The sequence below is a fragment of the Pseudochaenichthys georgianus genome, chromosome 15 (assembly GCF_902827115.2).
Source record: "Pseudochaenichthys georgianus chromosome 15, fPseGeo1.2, whole genome shotgun sequence".
Classification (NCBI taxonomy): domain Eukaryota; kingdom Metazoa; phylum Chordata; class Actinopteri; order Perciformes; family Channichthyidae; genus Pseudochaenichthys; species Pseudochaenichthys georgianus.
Genome location: NC_047517.1, coordinates 8,359,002 through 8,383,487, shown reverse-complemented (window position 1 = coordinate 8,383,487; position 24,486 = coordinate 8,359,002). Strand labels below are relative to the sequence as shown.

Below are 24,486 nucleotides of genomic sequence, written 5' to 3'. Positions count from 1 at the left end.
GGAAGAGACTGAGAGACAGTAGTGTGTGTGTGTAGGCAGGAGGGTCACACACCCCATCCAACAAAGGGCATCTGTATTCATGTGCTTACTAGTCCGTGCTACTGTCACCATAACTCAGTACTACTTTTCTCCAAAGGCATTCAGACGAGTCAAGGCTTTAGGAAATGCACTGCCAGGAGGGACTGAAATATCTGCCAGAATAAGACGTGACCTACATTCCCGGCCGCGTGCACGAGACGGGTCGCAGACCTTCTCCCACAACTCGTCTCAAGTGTGGCTCTCGGGATTTTATCTTGAGATTAGTCAGTGTTTAAGTGGTTTTATGCTGCCATTCTGGCCTCATTATCTAAGTGGGAACTGTCACTGCCTTTAGCTAAGCTATTACTGAACTTAACTTTAAAGAGGCCTTTCCCTGCCTATTATTGGACGGTGAATGGTTATCTGTAATTGCAGATGTGGCGCGGTCCAGGGGGCAGAGTCTTTGCACGACAAACGAGTCCACCCCTTTAAAGATAGTGTTTTTTATTTTTTTGAAAAAGACACGTAGAAACAACATGGCCTTCAGAGTCTTCAAAGAAAAACATCGAAAAGGGACAGGTACACAAGACAAGCATAAAAACAACCAAAGTCGACAAGCCATTAAAGTAAGAAATAAAGTAAAGTCATAATCTTCAATTATGCTTGACAGTTTAATTGCATTATTATTTAATTACTCATGGTAAAATACATCACACTTAGGGTTTGCTTTAATACAATAATTGGGAACCAACCTTTTTCAACTCCGGGCCTACTTAAGAATCAAACATGTTTGCCCTTATTTGAATCAGGCTAGAGCAGGCGGGAGTTAGACTCTGACGTCACTGTCGACTCCGCCTACTAAGGGCTTCTCAGCAACTCTGCAGAAACCTATGGGTGACATCACGGACACTACGTCCATTTATATATACAGTCTATGGGGGGAAGCCATTTCCTTGTGATACTTGTATGCCCATCAGTTAAGCGGCGGCCATTCAGGTGGTGCTGACTAAGTGTTTAATGCCTTGTGATTAACCTCAGTCATCGGATGGTCTGTGGGCCTGCTGCACTCTCTTCCCCAATTATTGGTCTTTAAGGAGAGTGAGGACGATTTATGGCCAGTGAGAGGAGAGCAGTAGCCCAACAATTAGGCTGGCCTCCGGAATTAAATTGACAATTTGTAATCTTAGTAACACTTGTGCATCCAGAGAAAGGCACCGTCAGCCAAGCCGAGGCTCAGAGGAAATCAATTAAAAGAGTCTCTGTCTTTTTCCCCTCCCTACTTCCTGGCTTCTTCGCTATCTACTCGTTCAACTATTTCTCAGGTTGAACACTTTATTCTCCAACTCTTGCACTCTCTCCATTTCACTCCTTTCTACACTTACAGCTTTGTTTCTTGTCAGTGACCCTTTTTAGTCCTCTCTTCAAACACACTCACATCTTACTTGGGAGAGATTTCCATTACCTAAGGAGGGGAACCATCTACCAGGGAATGGGCCTCATCTACTACAGTATGGCTGACTGGAGGCTTGTCTCTCTTCTGGGTGTTCAGACATCTCTTCTTCTTTCCTTCCCCAGGCTCAGAAAAGACTGATGACAAGTGGGAGCAGATGTTAACACTGTGGTCCTAAAGCCCATGACATACAGTAATGTCTAGGTTTTGTTAAAGCTTATTTTAACCAATAAGACTTGACTTGGCTCTTGATTTAATCAATAAGCACTTATTCATGATACAATTAACTGCGGATTATTTTTCTTGGCAACTTTTTTTGTAGAAATGCACTCTGATAAGGTGTCAATCCTCAATGGAGAGTGTTTTATGTATTTAATAATACACTTGGTTTATAAATGTGGTTCTTTACACTGAAAAACGTAAACATTTACTTTAATCAAATGCAATATGTCAACAGGTTCCACATAACTATATTAGGTTAGTTGAAAGAAAAAATATTAAGTTGAACCTAACCTTTATTTAAACTTAATATTATTGCTTTCAACTAACCTAATACAGTTATGCCAAATCTGTTGACATAATACATTTCATTCAAGTCAACGTTTCAGTTTGTCAGTGTCGGACTTTATCCGAGAACAGGTCAATAATGAACAAGTCATTATGGCGACACACACTCAAACAATAAGAAAATACTACAATACTTTGAAGATGCAAAACATGTAATATTAACAATGTCATGTTTATTGGGATTTGCATACCTTGCATTAACATTGTCACCAAAGGGAGATTTATAAAGCCTTGATACAACATTGAAAATGTAATTGGGGTGCTTAAGTTGGAGGGCTGGATATTTTACGGGTCCTAATACAGATCACAGGAAAGTGCAGGAGTAATGAAAAGATAGCATTCAGTCGTCCGGATTGATCTTATTTAAATTCTGAATCAAAACACATACTTTAACAAAACATCACATTTCTCAGAGTAGCAAGTTCTATGCAGTGCAATACTGTGACAAAATCCTACAATAATTGTATTTTACATAAAGTATATCTCAGTCTCATTTCTGTTTTCTACTTTAGGTGTTATCTGTACACCTTTGTGTTTTCTCCCTGTTGCCCTCGTGCCTCCACCTGCCCTCAGCTGTTTCTTGTTAATCTAACTAGTCCTGTCACTATATATGGCTGTCTGTCTACGTTGTCTTAGTCAGTTCGTCATCTTTGTTCGCTTCTATGGTCCTGCCTGTGTTCCTGATCCTGTTCCTCATGCTCTCCCTGGTATGTACCTGTTCAGCTTTTCTTTGTTTTCTTTTCACCTTGCTTGGTCCACCTGTATTTGTGTTAAACTTATTGTTAATCATTTTTTGTTTTCTAAAAGCCTCGCTTTTTATTAAAAAAAATCCTGCTATCCTCCTTTTACTGCTTTTGGGTCTGACTTCCTGCCAAATTCCTGAGGAAATATAAATAATCTTTCAAATTCAATTTTAAAAGTGAAGAATTAATTTCCAAGATGGCATTAGAATTTAGAAATCAACAACATTTAAATGATTTCTAGCTGGTACATACATGTATGAAGCATTGTAGCGATATTTTCAGACTTTAGCAATTCCTGACACCATGCCCAAAACAGTCAGTTATATGTATTTAACCGTCCACTTAACACCCTGCACAGAACATTCCTCAACTCAGTATTTTAAGATTACAAATATTCCCCTCTTGGATAAGAAACAAGACTTGACTCTTTATTCTGAAAGGATTGCATTCTGAAACGAGTTGCGTTAAACAGTCTCATGAAGTATCCACAAATGGGGAGGGGCTCACGAGGCCACACCAAGGTTTTTAGAGGCTTCAAATAAGTGATTGGTTTCTCTGTGTCTGAACTGTCCAATAACAGAATAAGGGCTTTGGTGTTTAATGACTCAATTCTCGGTCACACTGTGGGAGGAACATTCATCCTCGTCTGCCACACTGGCAGTCATTTCCACACTGACAATCCAGGCAATTCTTCCAGTAAAAAGTTTTACTGAAATATATGAAATACATTTTAGCAGCGGTAAAGACTGGATGTGCTAAAACTTTCTGCAGCTTATCTCTGTTATAATTGCTGAGACAAAAGTGACTGTGATGGGCCTTAACAAATACTGTAACTTCAAAGCCATACATTTAAACATTTTACTGTAATGTGCTGTTTGATCAAGTTTAAACCTCAATTACAACATTAAATGGTCAGTCATTTAAAGAGATCATTCATTTAATTAGCAACAATTGAATGCTTTAAAGGCCTCCATCTTCACTTTGGTGTCTTTGTGTAGGTGATGAATGGAGAATACGTCAAGATGTTTTAATCTGATCAACACCTCATAGCCATGCGTTTGATAACTCAACAGCAAACCATAACCGTGTGCCTCTCCCTCGCCACAGATACATTTCGTGAACAGTTAACTGGGGTCGAGCAACGCCTCTTCACACCCCTTAGGTGAAGATCGGCCGGCTCAGTCTTTGGTGTTAATGTTCAGGTCAATAAGTTATGCATATTGTTCGTGGTGGAAGATGCTGGTGTTTTCCTTGTGGAAGAGCTATCCCGGTCCCAAAGTCCACCGATATATCCCAACGAGGTGCTTTTAATGACGACTAACGAGTCAGCCAACACCTCCAAAGTGTGATGACGTGTTTGATCCTGCTTCCTACCACCTGCCCCTCTAACAAGCATTCATAAAATAAAGTGGCACAGACACGTCATAACAGTAATAGTATGTCAGGAGCTGACAAGCTATGAAACCACATGAACAAATAAAAGACGCTAACGACAATTCACACTATTCTGATATGTTGACTAGTTGCTGTTTTTGCAAAACTGCTATTCTTAGTCAAACACGTGCATTATGGCTGCTATTTGATGTGTTTGTCTTGCGGAGGCAATAGACTTGAGCTCTGCACCAGGCAAGACAATATCAAGAAATGTGCGATCAGTTGGAAAAAGTACATTTCTTATACTATTTATGTTTTCAACCAAACAATAATCGTAGAAAGGTATTTCTCACATACATTATGGCATATCTTATTTTCTCTTCTCCAGGGCATTCTTCTATACTGTAATTACCAGGACTCCACCTTTGATATGAGGAAGCTTCCAAACCACCATTTTGATGCCATGGACAACTTCGCAAAGTGCTTCCTGATCCTGCGGCTGGAGAGCAGTCAGGTGGAGGGGGGTCTCCACTGTGCTGATGGGGACATCAGGGGCTGGAGGGCGGTGCGCGTGGACCTGGTGTCGCCGCCTGTGGATCGATACGCCTTCGCTCTCCTGGGATGGACTGGATCCAGAGTAAGAAGGATTGTAGGAACTGGATGACAGTGAGCAGTGGCTGCGGGTGGAATCCTTGGAGAAGTTTAGAAGTCACTGTCTTTCATGATCAATCATTGTCTTGTATGTGCCACCATCATGTGATAAAACGTTGCTCAGTCAAGAACAACGTCAAGGTCAAAGTCCAGGAGGTCTTTCATCTGTGGCACTCTGTCCAAATACACCTTCAAATAAATGTGAAAGATATAATAAGTCAATACAAAGTAATTTGCAAGTGTGCAATATTATTTTAATTGGCTGATATGAAATTACTTATTTGTACAGGTTTAAAGGTAGGAATATAGATGCCATAACAACCCAAAACAGACGTTTGATGTTTTTTTCTTTTTTTTTCTTCCACAGCAGTTTGAGAAAGATCTAAGAAGGTTTGCACAAGTGGAGCGAGGGATGATTCTGGACAACCACGCCCTGTACGACAAAAAAAAAGGTATGTAACGCATCAACTTATAGCTTGCAAACATGCAGATAACATGTATCTGACATTTGTACTAGCAGAGAGGTTTAAACAGGAAAATAATCAATACATAATTACTGTAACTAATAATAATAATAAGTTAATTGTGTAGCGAGAAAGCTCACATGTTCTCACAATCTGCCATTTTTGCAATTTAGAGCTAAATGTATGAGTATCCACTGTAGGCTTGAAAGCATGTTTTGTTGCAATGTAAAGTTAATTTTACAAAGACAGGGTATCAGAACATGTAGTGAAATCACTTCTGCAGCACTTGCAAAGGATGCATTTGTTAATTCATTATTGTTAATTGGTAGTGGATTTGGAGTTGAGGAATCACTTACAAGGTGTTTATTAGCTACCATGGCTGATGACCTGTGTGAACATGAGAAATACCAACTTCATTCGAAGGGTGTGAGATGTCTGGGTAAGGGACTGCAGTTTATTTTAAGCTTTACTTTGACACTTCTTTTTGGGTGTCAGACGTATTCTTCTCTGTGTGCATTCATTATAATTAAGGCAAACCAGAGGCTTTTGAAACCCTATTTTCAAATACAGGCAGCTAAGACAAGTAAAGTGTTGATTTAACAACAATCATGATAACGCGAAGAGCCAAATGATCCAGCATGAATAGTATTTTGCTCTCTCGGACACATTGTGCCATTGCGATTACAGAGTAGAGCTGGTGCTTCTGTGATTCAATTTACAACAACGGGCAAAGCTGCGTTGATCTTACCAAAGCGTCTCTGCACTTGTTGCTATTCTTTATTAAGCCGCTAACAGTTTTAAGAGGAAGGACTCCTTCTAAACAACCTTCTAAAATAGATATCCTCACTCTTCATGAATTACTATGACACTGATACTTGTTACACAGATGTATATATTATTCTTAAACGTTACGTTTTTGTCCCACAAACTTGTGAGCTAACGGAGTACAGCACAACACTAGCACTGCTATGCTACGCTAGCAACTGAAGGTATTGTGAAATGCTCTTTGTGCTTATTTTTATGATTGTAAATATAGGTCTACTTTGCTTCCACGAAATATGTTGCTGCTTAATTTGATTTCATGGCGCACGTTTAGACTATCTTTACTGATTGGCTTTAGCTTCAATATCCTTGTTTTAGCAGTAGGGGTGTAACGGTATCCGTATTCGTCCCGTACCGTCACGGTTCGGACTTCACGGTTCGGCACATGCAGTCACACGGCGAATACGCCTTTTTTTTTTTACGAGTGGGAAAAAAGTCTGTCCTTCAGGGCAGCATCCACTACACTATTTATAATCCAGGGGGCGGTATTGCACCTAAAAGCTGTTTGCCAGCCTCCTTTAAACAACAATGAAGAACAAGAAGAAACACAACAACAAAACGAACTAAATACAAGAAGAAGAAAAGTTAGTATGGTGAGTTCAGATAACACACAGGAGCTAGAACCCATCTGCTTCTTTTAAATCAGCTGTGTGGACTACAATAACGATGAAGTGTGCGAGTGGTGGATCGGAAGAGGACGGTGTGTCGGCGTTGTTCTACAGCGGTGCGGTATGCTAATGGCAACACACGCCAAACATGCTAAATCATATCGGAATGGATCACCCAGATTTGCCAATCACCAGAGCCCGGCAAAAGACAACAGCAGTTCAACAGCTGATCCCCGCTGTTTTTAAGAAGCCAATAGACATGAAAGCCGTGAAACCAAAATAAATAACGGAAGCTTTGGCATATGTTTTTCAACGACTTTGCGCTCTTGAAACACTTTCTTATTATTTATGATGTAAGACATTCTTTTTAGTTGTACAGCTTGATGAAACCTTTTTGTTTGACATCAGCCATTATAGATACGGCCATCTGAGTGTATGTGGTACTGTTTATGGTTTGTTTTTAACTGTTTAATACAGTTAATTATTCAAAATGTCAGAGTTCCTTATTTGAGACTGAAACTTGCACTACTGTTCAAAAATAAATAACAACAAACCTGGAATTATGCATTTGGGACTTTGTTTTGCTTTTTCTTGTTGTACCGAACCGTACCGTACCGTGACCCCCAAACCGAGGTACGAACCGAACCGTGACTTCTGTGAACCGTTACACCCCTATTTAGCAGAGTCAGTTTCACATCCTTCAAACCATATCTTAGACCCTTATGTCTGCTTCCTTCTAACAAACCTACGGTATTAATCAGGGAGTGCAGTTTGGGAACACAGGCACCATGGTAGTTTTGTTAGCTTGACAGATCAGTAGCGGCTAACAACAAAGGGGCGGGCCTAAGTATCAAGGGGTGATAGAGTGGTGCAGTGACGACTCCTAAAACCCGGAAGTGAGTTCGCATTTTATCACTACCGGTTCCCTGGTCTCAGAGCCAATGGGATTTCTCCATAGGATTTTGGAAAATAGCTGGAAATAAGGTCTGTGTTTGACACAATTTAAGAGACGGATCACGTTTTGTTCTACGACATTAAATACATCAGCATTGACCCCACTGGTGAGTTTACATGTCTGAAAAACGATGGTTATTAACATGTGGCTGAATAGGACTACAGAAGTAGAACTTGAAAACCAGTGAAACTTGAAAACCACAAGCTCCTCTTTAATTGATCTTAAAATGGAGAGAAGTAAATGCAAAGGCCATACAGGTTTTTTCTACGAGTTTATACTGGGATTTGATACCTCTCTCCTCTTGTGTGCTCTTATGAATCTGCATAGATAATTACTGCCGAAGCTTTGGTACTCAAAGGCTTTTGGCAAGATTTGGGTGTTAAATTTCTACAGTATGAGAAACCTAGACAAATTATTCCATGCAATATATGTTTCCACTCCGTAAAAGTAGAGAGTTGATACTGGAGCGAGAACAACATTTGTAATTATAGCACATTGCTTAGTGGGGGGTGTGCAGACTTTGGCAGGCTGGATGCTCCATCTCACACGTACATTTACAAATAAGTGCAATGTACACCAGAACAAGCTGAGGGAACACAGGCCATCTTAATGTTTCTGTATTCAAAAGCTCGTCCTTATTACAGTAAGGTAATTGCATTGGGGAGTTTAAAGTTCATTTACACATTTTCCAATTAAATTAACTGCATCTTAGTATACACAGTGATATAAAAAACACAGCAAAGCAGAGAGAATCTTTTTACACAATATCTCATGCAGTTTAACTCTTTGCTGGCCCGCAGTGCAAGGGCTTATTAGGTTTTGTTATTGGAACATATTGTCTTTGTGTGAATCCTGAACATAACTGGCCTGGGAAGGATAAAACAGTTAAGAGTCACATGCATTTCCAAACATTTGGTTTACCTATGTTGTAAATGTATTATCTTTTCAATTTACACACGGCATCTATTGCACGTCTGTCCATCCTGGGAGAGGGGTCCCTCCTCTGCTGCTCTCCCTGAGGTGTCTCCCATGTTCCCCTTTAAACTGTGGGTTTTCTCTGGAAGTTTTTCCTTGTACGATGTGAGGGTCTAAGGACAGAGGGTGTCGTATTGGGAGGCTGTGGCGCAGTGGAATGGTGCGTTGGTGTTGGGATCGGGGGAGCACAGGTTCAAACCCCACTGCAGTCAGCATGTCGTTGTGTCCCTGAGACACTTCACCCCAAATTGCTCCTGTGGGGATTGCCCACAGTATTGAGTATGTAAGTCGCTTTGGATAAAAGCGTCAAACAAGTAACATGTAATGTAATACTGATATTCTGTACAAACTATGAAGTCCACTGAGACCAATGTGATATTGGGCTATATAAATAAACATTGATTGATTGACATGCAGTGGTATTAATGCTACTGAGTTCAGTAGAAACTGGCATTTTTCAATATGAACAAATGGATCGATCTTGTCATATATTGTTAGCGGCATGGCTATCTTTAGCAACAAACAAAAAAGTAACATACTTTGTGTTGCTGGTATGGAAGGAATAAAGAGTGTGCTGAGACACCATGTTAGTGGTTATATTACCTTCATAATTGTAGGTGCAACAGAAGATATCCTCTCCGTTTGTGTGCAGTAAAACTGGCCTTAATTTCCCCCAGGAGATTGTACCCACTGGCAGAGAGTGAAAGTACTGTATAGCTTATAATGAACCAATCATAACACCAAGGGTTTCATTATCCATCCATCCATCTTCTCCCGCTTATCCGTGGTCGGGTCGCGGGGGTATCAGTTCCAGCAGAGAGCCCCAAACTTTCTTTTCCCTGGCGACATCAACCAGCTCTGACTGGGGGATCCCAAGGCGCTCCCAGGCCAGCGAAGAGATATAATCCCTCCACCTGGTCCTAGGTCTACCCCTTGGTCTCTTCCCAGCTGGACGTGCCTGGAATACCTCCCTAGGGAGACGCCCAGTTGGCATCCTAACTAGGTGCCCGAACCACCTCAACTGGCTCCTTTCGACGCGAAGGAGGAGCGGCTCAACTCCGAGTCCCTCCCGGATGTCCGAACTTCTCACCTTATCTCTAAGGGACACCAGCCACCCTGCGGAGAAAACCCATCTCGGCCGCTTGTATCCGCGATCTCGTTCTTCCGGTCATGACCCATCCTTCATGACCATAGGTGAGGGTAGGAACGAAAATGGCCCGGTAGACAGAGAGCTTTGCCTTCTGGCTCAGCTCCCTTTTCGTCACAACGGTGCGGTAAAGCAACTGCAGTACCGCTCCTGCTGCTCCGATTCTCCGGCCCATCTCACGCTCCATTGTTCCCTCACTCGAGAACAAGACCCCGAGATACTTGAACCCCTTCACTTGGGGTAAGGACTCATTCCCTACTTGGAGTGGACAGTCCATCGGTTTCCTGCTGAGAACCATGGCCTCAGATTTGGAGGTGCTGATCCTCATCCCAGCCGCTTCACACTCGGTTGCGAACCGATCCAGTGAGTGCTGAAGGTCGCAGACCGATGAAGCCATCAGAACCACAGCATCTGCAAAAAGCAGTGGTGCAATCCTTAGTCCACCGAACCGCAGACCCCCTCCCCCACGACTACGCCTCGAAATCCGATCCATGTATATTACAAACAGGATTGGTGACAAAGCGCAGCCCTGGCGGAGGCCAACCCTCACCGGAAATGGGTCCGACTTACTGCAGAGGACCCGGACACAGCTCTCGCTTTGGGAGTACAGAGATTGGATGGCCCTGAGTAGAGACGCCCTCACCCCATACTCCCGCAGCACCTCCCACAGTAACTCCCTGGGAACTCGGTCATACGCCTTCTCCAAGTCAACAAAACACATGTAGACCAGATAAGCGTACTCCCAGGCCCCATCCAGGATCCTTGCGAGAGTAAAAAGCTGATCCGTCGTTCCACGACCAGGACGGAGTCCGCATTGTTCCTCCTCAATCTGAGGTTCGACAATCGGCCTGACCCTCCTTTCGAGTACCTTGGAGTAAACTTTCCCGGGGAGGCTGAGTAGTGTGATGCCTCTGTAATTGGCACACACCCTCTGATCCCCCTATTTAAAAAGGGGAACCACCACCCCGGTCTGCCACTCCTTCGGTACTGTTTCCGACTTCCACGCAACGTTGATGAGACGTGTCAACCATGACAGTCCCTCAACACCCAGAGCCTTCAGCATTTCTGGGCGGATCTCATCCACCCCCGGGGCTTTGCCACTGTGGAGTTGTTTGACGACCTCAGTGACCTCCCCCCGGAAGATTGGTGTTGATCCCCCGTCATACTCCAGCTCTGCCTCTAACATAGAGGGCGGAGTTGTCGGGTTCAGGAGTTCCTCAAAGTGTTCCTTCCAACGCCCTAACACTCCATCAGTTGAGGTCAACAACGTCCCATCCTTACTGTACACAGCTTGGATGGTTCCCTGCTTCCCCCTCCTGAGGTGTCGGACAGTTTTCCAGAACAACTTTGGTGCCGCCCGAAAGTCCTTCTCCATGTCTTCTCCGAACTTCTCCGACACCCGCTGCTTTGCCTCGGCCACGGATGAGGCTGCTGCCCTTCGGGCCTGTCGGTACCTTGCAACTGCCTCGGGAGTCCCCCGGGATAACAAATCTCTGAAGGCCTCCTTCTTCAGTCGGACGGCTTCCCTGACCACCGGTGTCCACCAGCAGGTTCGAGGGTTACCGCCCCTTGAGGCACCTAGGACCTTGAGACCACAGCTCCCCTCTTCGGCAATAGAGGCTTTGAACACCGACCACTCTGGTTCAATGTCCCCAACCTCCACAGGAATGCCCGAAAAGCTCCGCCGGAGGTGTGAGTTGAAGGCCTCCTGAACTTGGGCCTCCTCCAGACGTTCCCAGTTCACCCGAACTACACGTTTGGGCTTACCAGGTCTATCCAGAGGCTTCCCCCGCCACTCGACCCAACTCACCACCAGATGGTGATCAGTTGACAACTCCGCCCCTCTCTTTACCCGAGTGTCCAAAACATACGGCCTCAGGTCCGATGATACGAAATCGATCATGGACCTTCTGCCTAGGGTGCTCTGGTACCACGTACACTTATGAGCATCCTGACACATGGTGTTTGTTATGGCCAATCCATGACTAGCACAGAAGTCCAGTAACACACCACCACTCCGGTTCAGATCAGGGGGGCCGTTCCTCCCAATCACGCCCCTCCAAGTGTCTCCATCATTGCCCACATGTGCGTTGAAGTCTCCCAGCAAGATTAAAGAGTCCCCTTCAGGAGCCCCATACAGGACTCTTTCCAGGGTCTCCAAGAAGGCCGTATACTCTGAACTGCTGTTGGGTGCATAAGCACACACAACAGTCAGAGTCTTACCCCCATAACCCGCAGGCGTAGGGAGGCGACCCTCTTGTCCACTGGGGTAAACTCCAACAACAAAGCACCCAACCGGGGACTTGAGTGTAACATGCAGTGGGTTTATCTGTACATCGGGATTTACCTGTCTCACCTATTTACAAAGCCTTTCACCCTCCCCGTCATTGAGGCAGCCCTGTCGATGCAAATGCTGTGGCACATCCCCCAGTTTAGACCCTATTCTGTCAGGTAATCAGCTGTGGTCTTGTACATTTCCTCTCCGGTTGCATGTGTGTGTAACTCTTTGCAAAAAAAGAAGTTCCCCTCAATGGATTCTCCGTCAACATATCTCACGTTGGCAATGAGTTGACAGTGGCCACTTATGTCTGTTGAATCATCAACTTGCAGAGCGAATTTGCCACTTCTCTGTATTTTTTCAGTTAGGACAGTTTCTATGTCTACTGACATGTCATCGATGCGACGTTTGATTGTATTAATGGATAATGGAATTTTATCGATTTCTTTAGTAGCATCTGGCCCTATCATTACCCTGACAATTTCCTTACATGCCGGTAGAGTGAGGTTTTCCGCGATAGTGTGAGCCTTTTTTGCCTTGGCGATTAACTCAGCAACCAAATGGCTGGCCTCTTGTGCTTTGTCAGAGACACGTAGAGACGAAAGCATACGTTGACTCTGCTTCTCATTTTGTGATTTCAGTCTCTGGAAATACTCAATGTCCTTGGAATTATAAGAAGGATGTTTTGTGCTAAAGTGTCTTGCTAGTTTACTTGGCACCATTCCTTCGTTGGATAATTTTTCTCTGCAGATTAGGCATTCTGGCGTCGGGCAGTCAGCATCCCCAGTCCAGGAGAAACCATACCGAAGGTAGCTTTCGCTGTACTGTCTGCTTTTAGACTTCTTTTGCACTGCTGTTCCATCATGTTCTGTCATCCCTGCCTGTGTTGTTGAGGGCTGGAGTGCTTCTTTATTTATTGTCACTACGTAACGATCCATCTTGTAATTATTTGGCGCGAGGATAAAAAGCTGTTCTGCACACCGTAAACATTGACGGCTGACGTAAATCATGAGAATGTAAGCAGTTTAATATTTCTAAATCTGAGCAATATATGTTTTATTAGCTTATGAACTCCATTGCACATGTAATAAAATAAAGTGTATATGAAGTGAAGTTTATTAAGTGAGAAAAAAATGTGGAACATAAAAATACGTTTTTTTTGCGGCACACTTGGACAGTGCTCGCGCCACACCGGTTGGGAACCACTGCTCTAGACTTAATGGGGAGACCAGATTTAATAAATCAACACCCAAAAGCATTCTAATATTTGCCAAGAACTTGACTTGACTTCAAACAAAAACTTTTTTAATGGATTTCGAATGTCACTTGACTCAAAGTAAATCATTACATTTAGTTTAATGCGTTCATTCTTTTGCCAGTCTGTTGTCGTGTCCAATTCTCATGAAATATTTAGATGATAATAAACCCCTAAATAATCCACAAATCAATCTCCCATTCATTTCCACTGTAGAATTTAAAGTACGTCCTGCCATAAAAACCTATCTCTGCAGTGCATTAGTTATTTTTGCACAAAAAAAAACTTTGAATGGAGTTGGTCACTTTCCATCATCCAGAACCAACCTTGTTCACCTACAATAGTCTTTTTATAAAACTTAGAGAGAAAGCTTGACCGAGGTTCTGCCGATTTGGTTGCCTTCAGAGAAAAGTGAGTGAATCAGGTGAAAGAGAAATGGGATCATTTAGCAGGCCACTTGAACAACTTTTAGCTGGTCTTTCAGGGACTATTGGCAGCTTTGGGAGCTCTTCAATGGAAAAAGGAGATAAGAAAAGGAGGGGAGGAATGTGAAAAAGAGACAGACAGCTGGCACCTTAATGCAGAGAGAATGGAAGCCTCAAGTGAGAATTATTATAAAAAAGCGAGCGAGGGATAAAACACAATGACACAGTGTTAGTGGCATGCTATGTTTACTGACACATAATGGGTTGATTGTTAGCTGTACTCAAACGATAACAACTATTTGCTGCTAATACCACAGTAATATGACACATATCAATGTTCTTCAGAAGCGTCTGATTAAAAGTCAGTGCATACAGCACATTTACCTAATTACATTAAACTGAGGTCTTAATCACAACAGCGTTCATTTTTATACCCACTGTTTCTACCTCGTCCAGCTCTCTGGCTTTACAACATTACAAGATAATTTAAATAACACCAACTTTTGCATTTACGCAAACAGAAAAATCTGTTAGTTAAAGGTTTACAGAGCAGGAAAATTATGAGTCAATTCAATGTCTGCAGGTTCAGTACAAACTTTAGGGCTGCACCATAGCGGTATTCACACATCCCTAACCCTCAGCAGTAACTCAACTTGAAACTAAAGCCAGCGTAAGCGAACCCACGCAGAACCGAAAAATATTGAACTAAACCAGACCAACCCCAGGAGACAGAAACTTTGGGACACCGGTTTCACATGCAATGTTAAAGGTCCCCTATTATACTGTTTTTCATCAATATATTATAGGTCATCCTAAATCTCAAAATGTCCCGTCTGTTTCTGGTGACTTTATTTCCGGCTAAAAAGCATGCTAAAAAGCCCAAGATTATAGAATTAAACGAATAAATAAAAACAAGGATAATTGTGTGTTATTGTTGAGTAAATAACAGTGTGTTATTTAGAAAAGAATAACAAATTAGAAGGAAGAGATTTTAAAAAATACAGATTTCAGTATTTTGAGGCTCTAAACCCCATTTATTTTCCTCAAAGACGACAAAAAAACTCCGACATTATACGATTTAAAATAAAAACAAATAAATAAAAAGATAAAACACTGGCATGTAATTTACGTTAGAATAAATAGAATGAAAAACAGCTGTGTTCTGGCTCTCGTGAGCGAAGGGAAGAGAGCGAGCTCCACCTTTCCAGCTGTTAAATATCCTCTGCTGAATCCTCCCTGTGGGCCGGTTGGCGCTGCTGGGGATCGGCCCTCCACGTCTCCAATGTTCGTTGTTGCGCATTACAGAGGATTCAGACATTGCACATTAAATATATAACTAAACACGCCTTTTCTCCTCCTTATCTCTTTTATGACTTTTCATTTAATACATTTTAAACGCTGTAATCAATACTCCAAAAATACCTCACGGCTGGTATCATTTCCGGTAGTTCCGAATGTTGTCTTATGCTACCCACGTCTGTAAACAAACGTATTCAAATAAACTGTACCTTCATTTAATATTCAGCAATAATAATATCTCGACGTCTATAGTTGTAGTGTTGAAATCAGTAGGTTTCGGTGTGCAACACTCCGTGTCATATCGCTACTAAATTCACCTCTATAGGAAATTGTATATTAGCCACATGCTAAATGCTAACCGGAGATGAAGGATTTTCAGAATAAAAGCTCAACAACTGGTTGTGCACAACAACTTCTGGTTTTTCAGTATAAAACAACATTTAAACTGACGGTATGTTTATGGTACTTTATGCCATCAAAACATTGATTTTAATTTCTAACAAGTCCCATTCAAATCCCCTGTGTTCCGCCACCTGCTGCACCTTTTCATTGTCCATTGTCCATTGTGATACTGCACTTTACAGCTAGAGTTTGCACTGTTTCAATAAATGAAACTAATTTTCTCACCACATCTTTTGATTCATTTTGTCCAGCATTTGCAAGCTGTAGACTCTCTGTCAGAGCCATATATTGTATAATGGATGCTTTCAGTTTTCAGTTTTAATTCAATCCAAGTCAATGGAACACTCACAAGATGTCACCAACCCACTGTCCCTTTAAAATCTTTCAGAAAATGATATAAGTGTATCGAATTATATCGAATCGTATCGAATCGTATCGGTGGCTGAATATCGTGATATATATCGTATCGTTGGCTGAATATCGTGTATCGTATCGTATCGTGAGATTAGTGTATCGCCACAGCCCTACTGCACACGTGCAGTGGGATTACCCAATAGCGATAGCCTTAGAGGGCTGCGCCTATACTCATAGAAGCTGGGTTACAGTACGTAACCTCAGTTGGAGTACCTCACTGGGAAAGTTATGTGCACCCCTGATTATAATGTTGATTGTGAGCAGTGCATCACAACACTAGACTATTGCTAAAACCATAGTACTGGCTTCACAACTATTACTTTGCATTTCTATCAGCTGTCATATGTTCTGCACTGACCACAGCTTGACTTGATATTTTCGTGGTAAAAAGGTAAATATTTGTCATGATCAAGCTTTAAGAAATCAAAATAGAAGTTGCAACCAAATTGTCGTCTGTCCTCAAGAGTCCTCCAAAAAAAAGAAATGGCCCTCCGCCGGGAACAGATAGCAGCAGCACATCTAAATTCACAAGATCAAGAGAAAGTTTAACAGCTTTCAAAGTTTGGAGGAAACATGACTGCAAGAAGGCAGAGGAACAGGCTGCAAGGCACAAATGTTCCTTCCTTTATAAAGAAGTTAGGGAGTGCAGTGAAGACATCCAAATTCACATCACTGTTTAAGCCATAGTTAAACAAACCATAGCCACAATGAGGTAATGGAGCATAACCAGGAGACAGAGGCAACTATCTGTGAAAACAGTGCCCTGCAAAGAGAAGTATTGCAGCATGACAAGGCAACAGCATTTCAAAGTTTTGGATGAACATCACAATGTCGTAAAAGCAGAGCAAGAGGCAATTAGCTTGCAGATGCTTTGCAAGATGAGATTCAGAAGCTGTGCAAAGACCCCCCCCAAATGAAAATACTATGCAGCAGAAGGACGATGCAATGGACACGTCAAAAGAAGACATGTTTTGTCAAGATGACGCCATGCAAATTGATTTCTTCAAACTCGAGGAAGATTTGGAGGAAGCTTACATTGTCACGTAAGCTGGGAAAGAGTCAGTTACCTGGCAGAATGAGGCAATAAAACATGAGATGCAAGAATGCTGTGAAGAGCTCCACAAAGAAAACACATTGCAGAAAAAGTATGACTCAATGAAAGCGTCAAAAGAAGATGATAGCTTTCAAAATATGCCCTGCCGATCTCTGTGTCGAAGCTTAAAAGAGATATTGCAAAAGCTGTCATTAGGCCATGTCACAACAATCAGGATTTGAACAAAGTGGTCCAGGATGAAAAAGCTCTGTATGTAAAGTACGCAATGGAAACATGCCTTGAAAATGTCCTGTCGCATGAACTCAACATTCTAGAAGAAATAGATGATTTAAAGAGTTTGAACCAGAACAAGCAAATCGAAAAAACTGATCAGGATTAAAGAACATTTTAAGGAAGAATAAATAAAACAGGAAGCTGATGAGAAAGCCCTCCTGGCACAGCACAGAGTCAAATCCTTTTCTGAAGTCCAGAACAAGGTTCTACGTGAAGTCGACTGGCAGCTGATGTACAATGACGGACCCATAGATTCCACCGGGTCCGCCTGCGTCGTGTTACGGCTGCGCTGCGGCGTCTGCAAGGATCGCGGCCACTCTAATCAATGGGTGCTTTTCCACCAGACACGCCGCGTTACGGCTCAGAAGCGTCCCAGAAGCGTCTCGCCGCTGGGCTCCGCTCGAAATAGGATTGAAGTCTATTTTTTTTACGCGACGCGTTGCAGAGGCGGCGGGCAGGAAGTGGACTGGTCAGAGCATCCGGCCCATCCCCCAAATAAACTAATTTGCAGACCCTACCCTATCCCTCCGTAGTCTTTCAAAAAATGCCAGCGTTCTCCTCTGGTTTACAGGCACTGTATAAATAGAATAATTATGATTTTACCACTAAAATACAGCAATACATCTTTGATTCATGTCGTTTATAACTGGAATATTACAATTATTATTAACTTTGTCTCTACAAAGTAGCCTGTGCAGGAAATATGCCCAAATCATCAAAAACTGCGAGCCGGCAGGCAAGATGCTCCGCTTCTGAAATGCTTCTGAAACGCGCCCGGTAGGGTATGACCCCGGAGGAGGCCGGACCAAAACCGTGGTGCGCAGCCGTTACGCGGCGCAGACGGACCCGGTGGAGTAGAGGGGTGAGAGAGCAAATAGGCGCCTTGAAGATGCAGCACGACAACATGAATGACGAAATCAAGTTTTTTGAGGACAAACTCTCAGTTTAAGGCAAACTACTTTTTTTTCTTCTAAAAACAGTTGAAAACTCTTAAACAGGCCTTCATCATTTCTCGATCACTTGAACTGGACTTTCTGTGTTGTATTTCATTGCTCATATTTTCCTAACTTGAGACACCTCCACCAATGCAGCTTCCATTTAATGCCCACTAAAGGAATATAATACAAAACGATGTGAGCTGTCTAGACGGCTGTATTGAATAAAATAGAAGCGTCTGATGGACAATTGAAAAATTGCCTCCTGTGTAGACAGGACTTTAAAAAGTATTTGTACTAAAATATAACTCTGGAGCCTAGCCCTTTTTCTAATTTCTTTCCATGCAGTGTATCTAAAAAGAGATTACTGCATGCCGTCTTTGGATGGGAGATAATTATACATATGGTAGGCTATATGTGTATTAACATATGGTTACAACTTAGATAAAAGTAAAAAAACAAGTGTGTGAGATACTGTAACTACATCAAATACAGGTGTGTGCCGATTAGGGTTGCAAAGGAGCGGAACGTTTCCGGTAAATTTCCGGAAAGTTTCCATGGGAAGTTAAGCTGGGGAATTTTGGAAATATTCGATGCAAATTAAACAAAAATGACATTTCAACAGATTTTTTTGTTAAGTAGAACAGGACAAGTTTTAATTATTTTATTGAACAATTATTTGTTTCATTGAAGAACGAAAACAGGAATGTTGAGTTAAATATTACTCATCACCCCCAACCCCACTCATTAAAAAATGAACACAAATGCACCCCCCATCCAAAAATCCCCACAAAGTCCCATTCAAAATGTTAAATGAAAAGAGCCTTCTCCCTCCAAACAGTCCCATTAAACATGCACATCTTCCTTCAAGCGATCCTCTGCATTTTTTACCCTTTCAGTCAATGGGCTCTTCCTGGGCCTCATCAACATCACACTCTTCCTCTTCCTCTTCAGTGTCACTGTCCAGCCTGTTGAGGATGGCTCTGTGTCCGGCTCAGAGAGCCTTAGGTTTGCCCGAATGCCAACCAGTTTTTCCACTCTCCTGTTGCGAACCTTTGTGTGGTCTCAATAGCCATGCAGTAAGCAGTGTGCTATGGCATGGATATTCAAGTGTACTTGAATGGCATCTGTTTGTTTTAGTCAAGATTATGCTAAAATGTATTTTCCCCCTATATTTAAGTTCCCTATGAAGAGCCAACCTTCAATTTAGAAAATTCCCAGTTTATTCCCGTTAATCCCCATGGAAAGTTTCCATCTTTGAAAATCCCGGAATTTTGCAACCCTAGTGCCGATGAGATTGTTTTATTTCAGAGCAGTAGTTATACATTTGTGTATAGAATTTCTATTAAAGCCATTCTGATCTCTTTCCAGCGTGAAAGTGATAGACAGTAGTGGATCAATATCACTTAAAAATAATGTAGAGTAAAACAGAGAAGGGAGAGGATTTGTCAACCTAGTTTCCTCCCTCAGATAAATGCGTAGTAGGAGAGGGTCATGAGAGGAGACAAGTGTTTGATGAAGAGCAGGGCCGAGTCTGGTCTCGCTGTCGGATTCTTTTTGTCATCACCGGGTTTAAAAATAATTCCCACCGTCCTTCTTTTATCCACACCTCCACATGCCTCTCTGCCCCTTCAGCGGTCCACCCTGACCATAATTACCTCGTACTTATTGTATGCTATCACGAGGCGCTCTCACTCTCTTTCTTTTCAGCCACTATAGGTAGAGGGAACGGTGAAAGGATGTGTGATGTGCGGGGGATAAGGAGGGAGGACGGCTGTGAGACAGTGAATTAGGCGGGCTGGCAGGTGTTGAAAAGGCTTTAGGAGGCGAGAACGGATCGGACCAGACGCTCTCTGGATGGAGTAGGGATGCAAAGGGTACCGGTCTGCGGGGACGAGGACACGAAAGACAATGATTAAGTGGAGGTAACAGAGGTTGACTCTAAGTCGTGTAACCTTGTCATCTGCAATGGAGCCCCCGGGGGCCCCACGTGTCTACACTCAGGCCTAATATCGCGGGCAGCCCTTCCTCAGCCTGCAGGGAGTTAAAAATACATCTATCTAGAAACGTCCTTGTGAAAAATCATTTTTTCTCCCCCCGCCCTGTGCTGATATTCTGAAAGCATAACTTGGGGGCAGAGGCAAGGTCAGTCAGTAGCCTCTGTGGCAGACAGATGAGATTCAGCTTGGCCCTGGTAATTGCAACGGAGAGACGGAGAGGGCCACGTTTCACTCTCAGTCCATCTATCATCCCTGTCTCTAAATACTGTATAAGTGCTGCTTTTTGAAGGCTGAGCTGTGTGTGCGTTGCCGCCATTATAAAGCCATTCTGTCAATGCGTCATTGTTCTGCATTCGGCCAATGTGGTGAGAGATTGGAGCGTGTTCTCGTTGGTTGAATAGGCAATATGGGCATCTGCTCCATACAGTTGTGCACAGGTGTCTTCTCTGCTGGGGACATGTCCCCACCGAAATGGCATTGAAAATATTCAGAATAATACAGTGCACAAAGAAATGTAATAAATAAGAAGACTTATTGGAGAAGATGTACAATCTCAAGAACAGTTTGTCCGTTCGTAGTTGGAGAGTGTATTTCTGGGGACCTAAGTGGTACAAATTACACATTTAAACTTTGAATAGAAAAGCAGAGCACAGGCACTGCAGTAGTTAGCATCAAATAAACAATGAATTCACCCTTAGCCTAATGATGCTTAAATTAGCCAATAACGTGCATGCGACAAACTCGTAAATTCCGTATCTATCCATCATCATCTGGAGTCGGGTCTCAGAGGCCCCCACGTTTCCCTCTCCCTGGCCACATCAACCAGCTCTGAATGGGGTATTCCAAGGTGCCCATAGGCCCGAGTTGAGATATAATAACCCGCCTGGTCCTGGGTCTGCCCCTCGGTCTCCTTCCAGTAATCTTACCAGGTGCCTGAAACACCTCAACTGGCTCCTTTCAAAGGAGTTCTACTCCGAGTCCCTTCCTAATGTCTGAACGTCTCACCTCATTCCTAAGGGAGATGTCAGCCACCGTCAAGAGAAAACACTTTTCGGCTGCTTGTATCCGTAATCGTGTTCTTTCGGTCATGACTCGCCCTTCCTGACCATCTAGATCTACAAGGCTTGATATTGTTTTGAAGGTTATGATGGGGTGTAGCCTGACTAAATACATCTGGTACTTACAGGTGTTACTTTACTATTTTATTGCGCACAGTGAAATACTACACTGGTGAAGTGTATTTCTTTTTATGAGCTGCACATTGTTTAGAAAAGTGTAGCTGTTAAAAATAGTTTTTTTGACATTCTTAGTAGAGCTGGTCACTTCAAAATCAAAGCAGTAGGTCTTACGGCTACTTTGACTGACATTGAGAGGACGAGTACAGTCACACAAACCGCTGCACTTTCATTTCAGCAATCGGAGCTCTTTTATTCCGTCGAAGCTCCGAATCAAAGTCGAAGCACAGTTCAAACGTCCCTGGATAACATGCGCTAATCTGCGACTGGAAGCAGGTTTTGAAGTCTCTCCATGTGAGTCAGAGAGATAGTGAGCTGAGATCAGAGCTCCTGGTGTCCCTGACAACAGCTCACGTCCTCCGGATGCAGGTGGCCTCGCAACCACTCATCGCTCCCTCTCCAGAGGAGTAAATAATCAAATAAGGGAAAAAAAGCTTTTTTTCTAAATCACAATTTAAAAAGTCTTGACTCAGAGGAGAAGCTTTGGGGGGAAAGATTATCTTCCCGCTGTCCTCCTCTGTAATTCCCTCTGTAAACAGTTCTGGTGGAATAAGCTTACTCTCAGATGCTCGCTGACATTACCTGCTGCGTGGGAGATGATTACAGAGCGCTATATTGGGCTAAACTGCCGCCGGCCATGCTGCGGCTTCATGACATCCTGCTTTCATGGTGGATTCGTAGGTTTATGTTTGTCACACAGAAGGAAGAGACTGAGAGACAGTAGTGTGTGTGTGTAGGCAGGAGGGTCACACACCCCCCAACAAAGGGCATCTGTATTCATGTGCTTACTAGTCCGTGCTACTGTCACCATAACTCAGTACTACTTTTCTCCAAAGGCATTCAGACGAGTCAAGGCTTTAGGAAATGCACTGCCAGGAGGGACTGAAATATCTGCCAGAATAAGACGTGACCTACATTCCCGGCCGCGTGCACGAGACGGGTCGCAGACCTTCTCCCACAACTCGTCTCAAGTGTGGCTCTCGGGATTTTATCTTGAGATTAGTCAGTGTTTAAGTGGTTTTATGCTGCCATTCTGGCCTCATTATCTAAGTGGGAACTGTCACTGCCTTTAGCTAAGCTATTACTGAACTTAACTTTAAAGAGGCCTTTCCCTGCCTATTATTGGACGGTGAATGGTTATCTGTAATTGCAGATGTGGCGCGGTCCAGGGGGCAGAGTCTTTGCACGACAAACGAGTCCACCCCTTTAAAGATAGTGTTTTTTATTTTTTTGAAAAAGACACGTAGAAACAACATGGCCTTCAGAGTCTTCAAAGAAAAACATCGAAAAGGGACAGGTACACAAGACAAGCATAAAAACAACCAAAGTCGACAAGCCATTAAAGTAAGAAATAAAGTAAAGTCATAATCTTCAATTATGCTTGACAGTTTAATTGCATTATTATTTAATTACTCATGGTAAAATACATCACACTTAGGGTTTGCTTTAATACAATAATTGGGAACCAACCTTTTTCAACTCCGGGCCTACTTAAGAATCAAACATGTTTGCCCTTATTTGAATCAGGCTAGAGCAGGCGGGAGTTAGACTCTGACGTCACTGTCGACTCCGCCTACTAAGGGCTTCTCAGCAACTCTGCAGAAACCTATGGGTGACATCACGGACACTACGTCCATTTATAATACAGTCTATGGGGGGAAGCCATTTCCTTGTGATACTTGTATGCCCATCAGTTAAGCGGCGGCCATTCAGGTGGTGCTGACTAAGTGTTTAATGCCTTGTGATTAACCTCAGTCATCGGATGGTCTGTGGGCCTGCTGCACTCTCTTCCCCAATTATTGGTCTTTAAGGAGAGTGAGGACGATTTATGGCCAGTGAGAGGAGAGCAGTAGCCCAACAATTAGGCTGGCCTCCGGAATTAAATTGACAATTTGTAATCTTAGTAACACTTGTGCATCCAGAGAAAGGCACCGTCAGCCAAGCCGAGGCTCAGAGGAAATCAATTAAAAGAGTCTCTGTCTTTTTCCCCTCCCTACTTCCTGGCTTCTTCGCTTCTTATCTCGTTCAACTATTTCTCAGGTTGAACACTTTATTCTCCAACTCTTGCACTCTCTCCATTTCACTCCTTTCTACACTTACAGCTTTGTTTCTTGTCAGTGACCCTTTTTAGTCCTCTCTTCAACACACTCACATCTTACTTGGGAGAGATTTCCATTACCTAAGGAGGGGAACCATCTACCAGGGAATGGGCCTCATCTACTACAGTATGGCTGACTGGAGGCTTGTCTCTCTTCTGGGTGTTCAGACATCTCTTCTTCTTTCCTTCCCCAGGCTCAGAAAAGACTGATGACAAGTGGGAGCAGATGTTAACACTGTGGTCCTAAAGCCCATGACATACAGTAATGTCTAGGTTTTGTTAAAGCTTATTTTAACCAATAAGACTTGACTTGGCTCTTGATTTAATCAATAAGCACTTATTCATGATACAATTAACTGCGGATTATTTTTCTTGGCAACTTTTTTTGTAGAAATGCACTCTGATAAGGTGTCAATCCTCAATGGAGAGTGTTTTATGTATTTAATAATACACTTGGTTTATAAATGTGGTTCTTTACACTGAAAAACGTAAACATTTACTTTAATCAAATGCAATATGTCAACAGGTTCCACATAACTATATTAGGTTAGTTGAAAGAAAAAATATTAAGTTGAACCTAACCTTTATTTAAACTTAATATTATTGCTTTCAACTAACCTAATACAGTTATGCCAAATCTGTTGACATAATACATTTCATTCAAGTCAACGTTTCAGTTTGTCAGTGTCGGACTTTATCCGAGAACAGGTCAATAATGAACAAGTCATTATGGCGACACACACTCAAACAATAAGAAATACTACAATACTTTGAAGATGCAAAACATGTAATATTTAACAATGTCATGTTTATTGGGATTTGCATACCTTGCATTAACATTGTCACCAAAGGGAGATTTATAAAGCCTTGATACAACATTGAAAATGTAATTGGGGTGCTTAAGTTGGAGGGCTGGATATTTTACGGGTCCTAATACAGATCACAGGAAAGTGCAGGAGTAATGAAAAGATAGCATTCAGTCGTCCGGATTGATCTTATTTAAATTCTGAATCAAAACACATACTTTAACAAAACATCACATTT

General features: G+C 42.6%; 1 protein-coding gene across 2 annotated transcripts in view; it reads left to right on the top strand.

The window, feature by feature from the left end:
* Window positions 1-24,486, top strand: part of dntt (deoxynucleotidyltransferase, terminal) — a 195,482-nt gene that overhangs the window by 102,920 nt on the left and 68,076 nt on the right. Inside the window, exons 9-10 of one of the 2 annotated variants that reach the window (XM_071205695.1) lie at window positions 4,541-4,789; window positions 5,171-5,255. In XM_071205695.1, the coding sequence (XP_071061796.1) occupies window positions 4,541-4,789; window positions 5,171-5,255 (334 nt within the window). The remainder of the gene's footprint in view (window positions 1-4,540; window positions 4,790-5,170; window positions 5,256-24,486) is intronic. The other variant, XM_034101152.2, reaches the window with a different exon arrangement.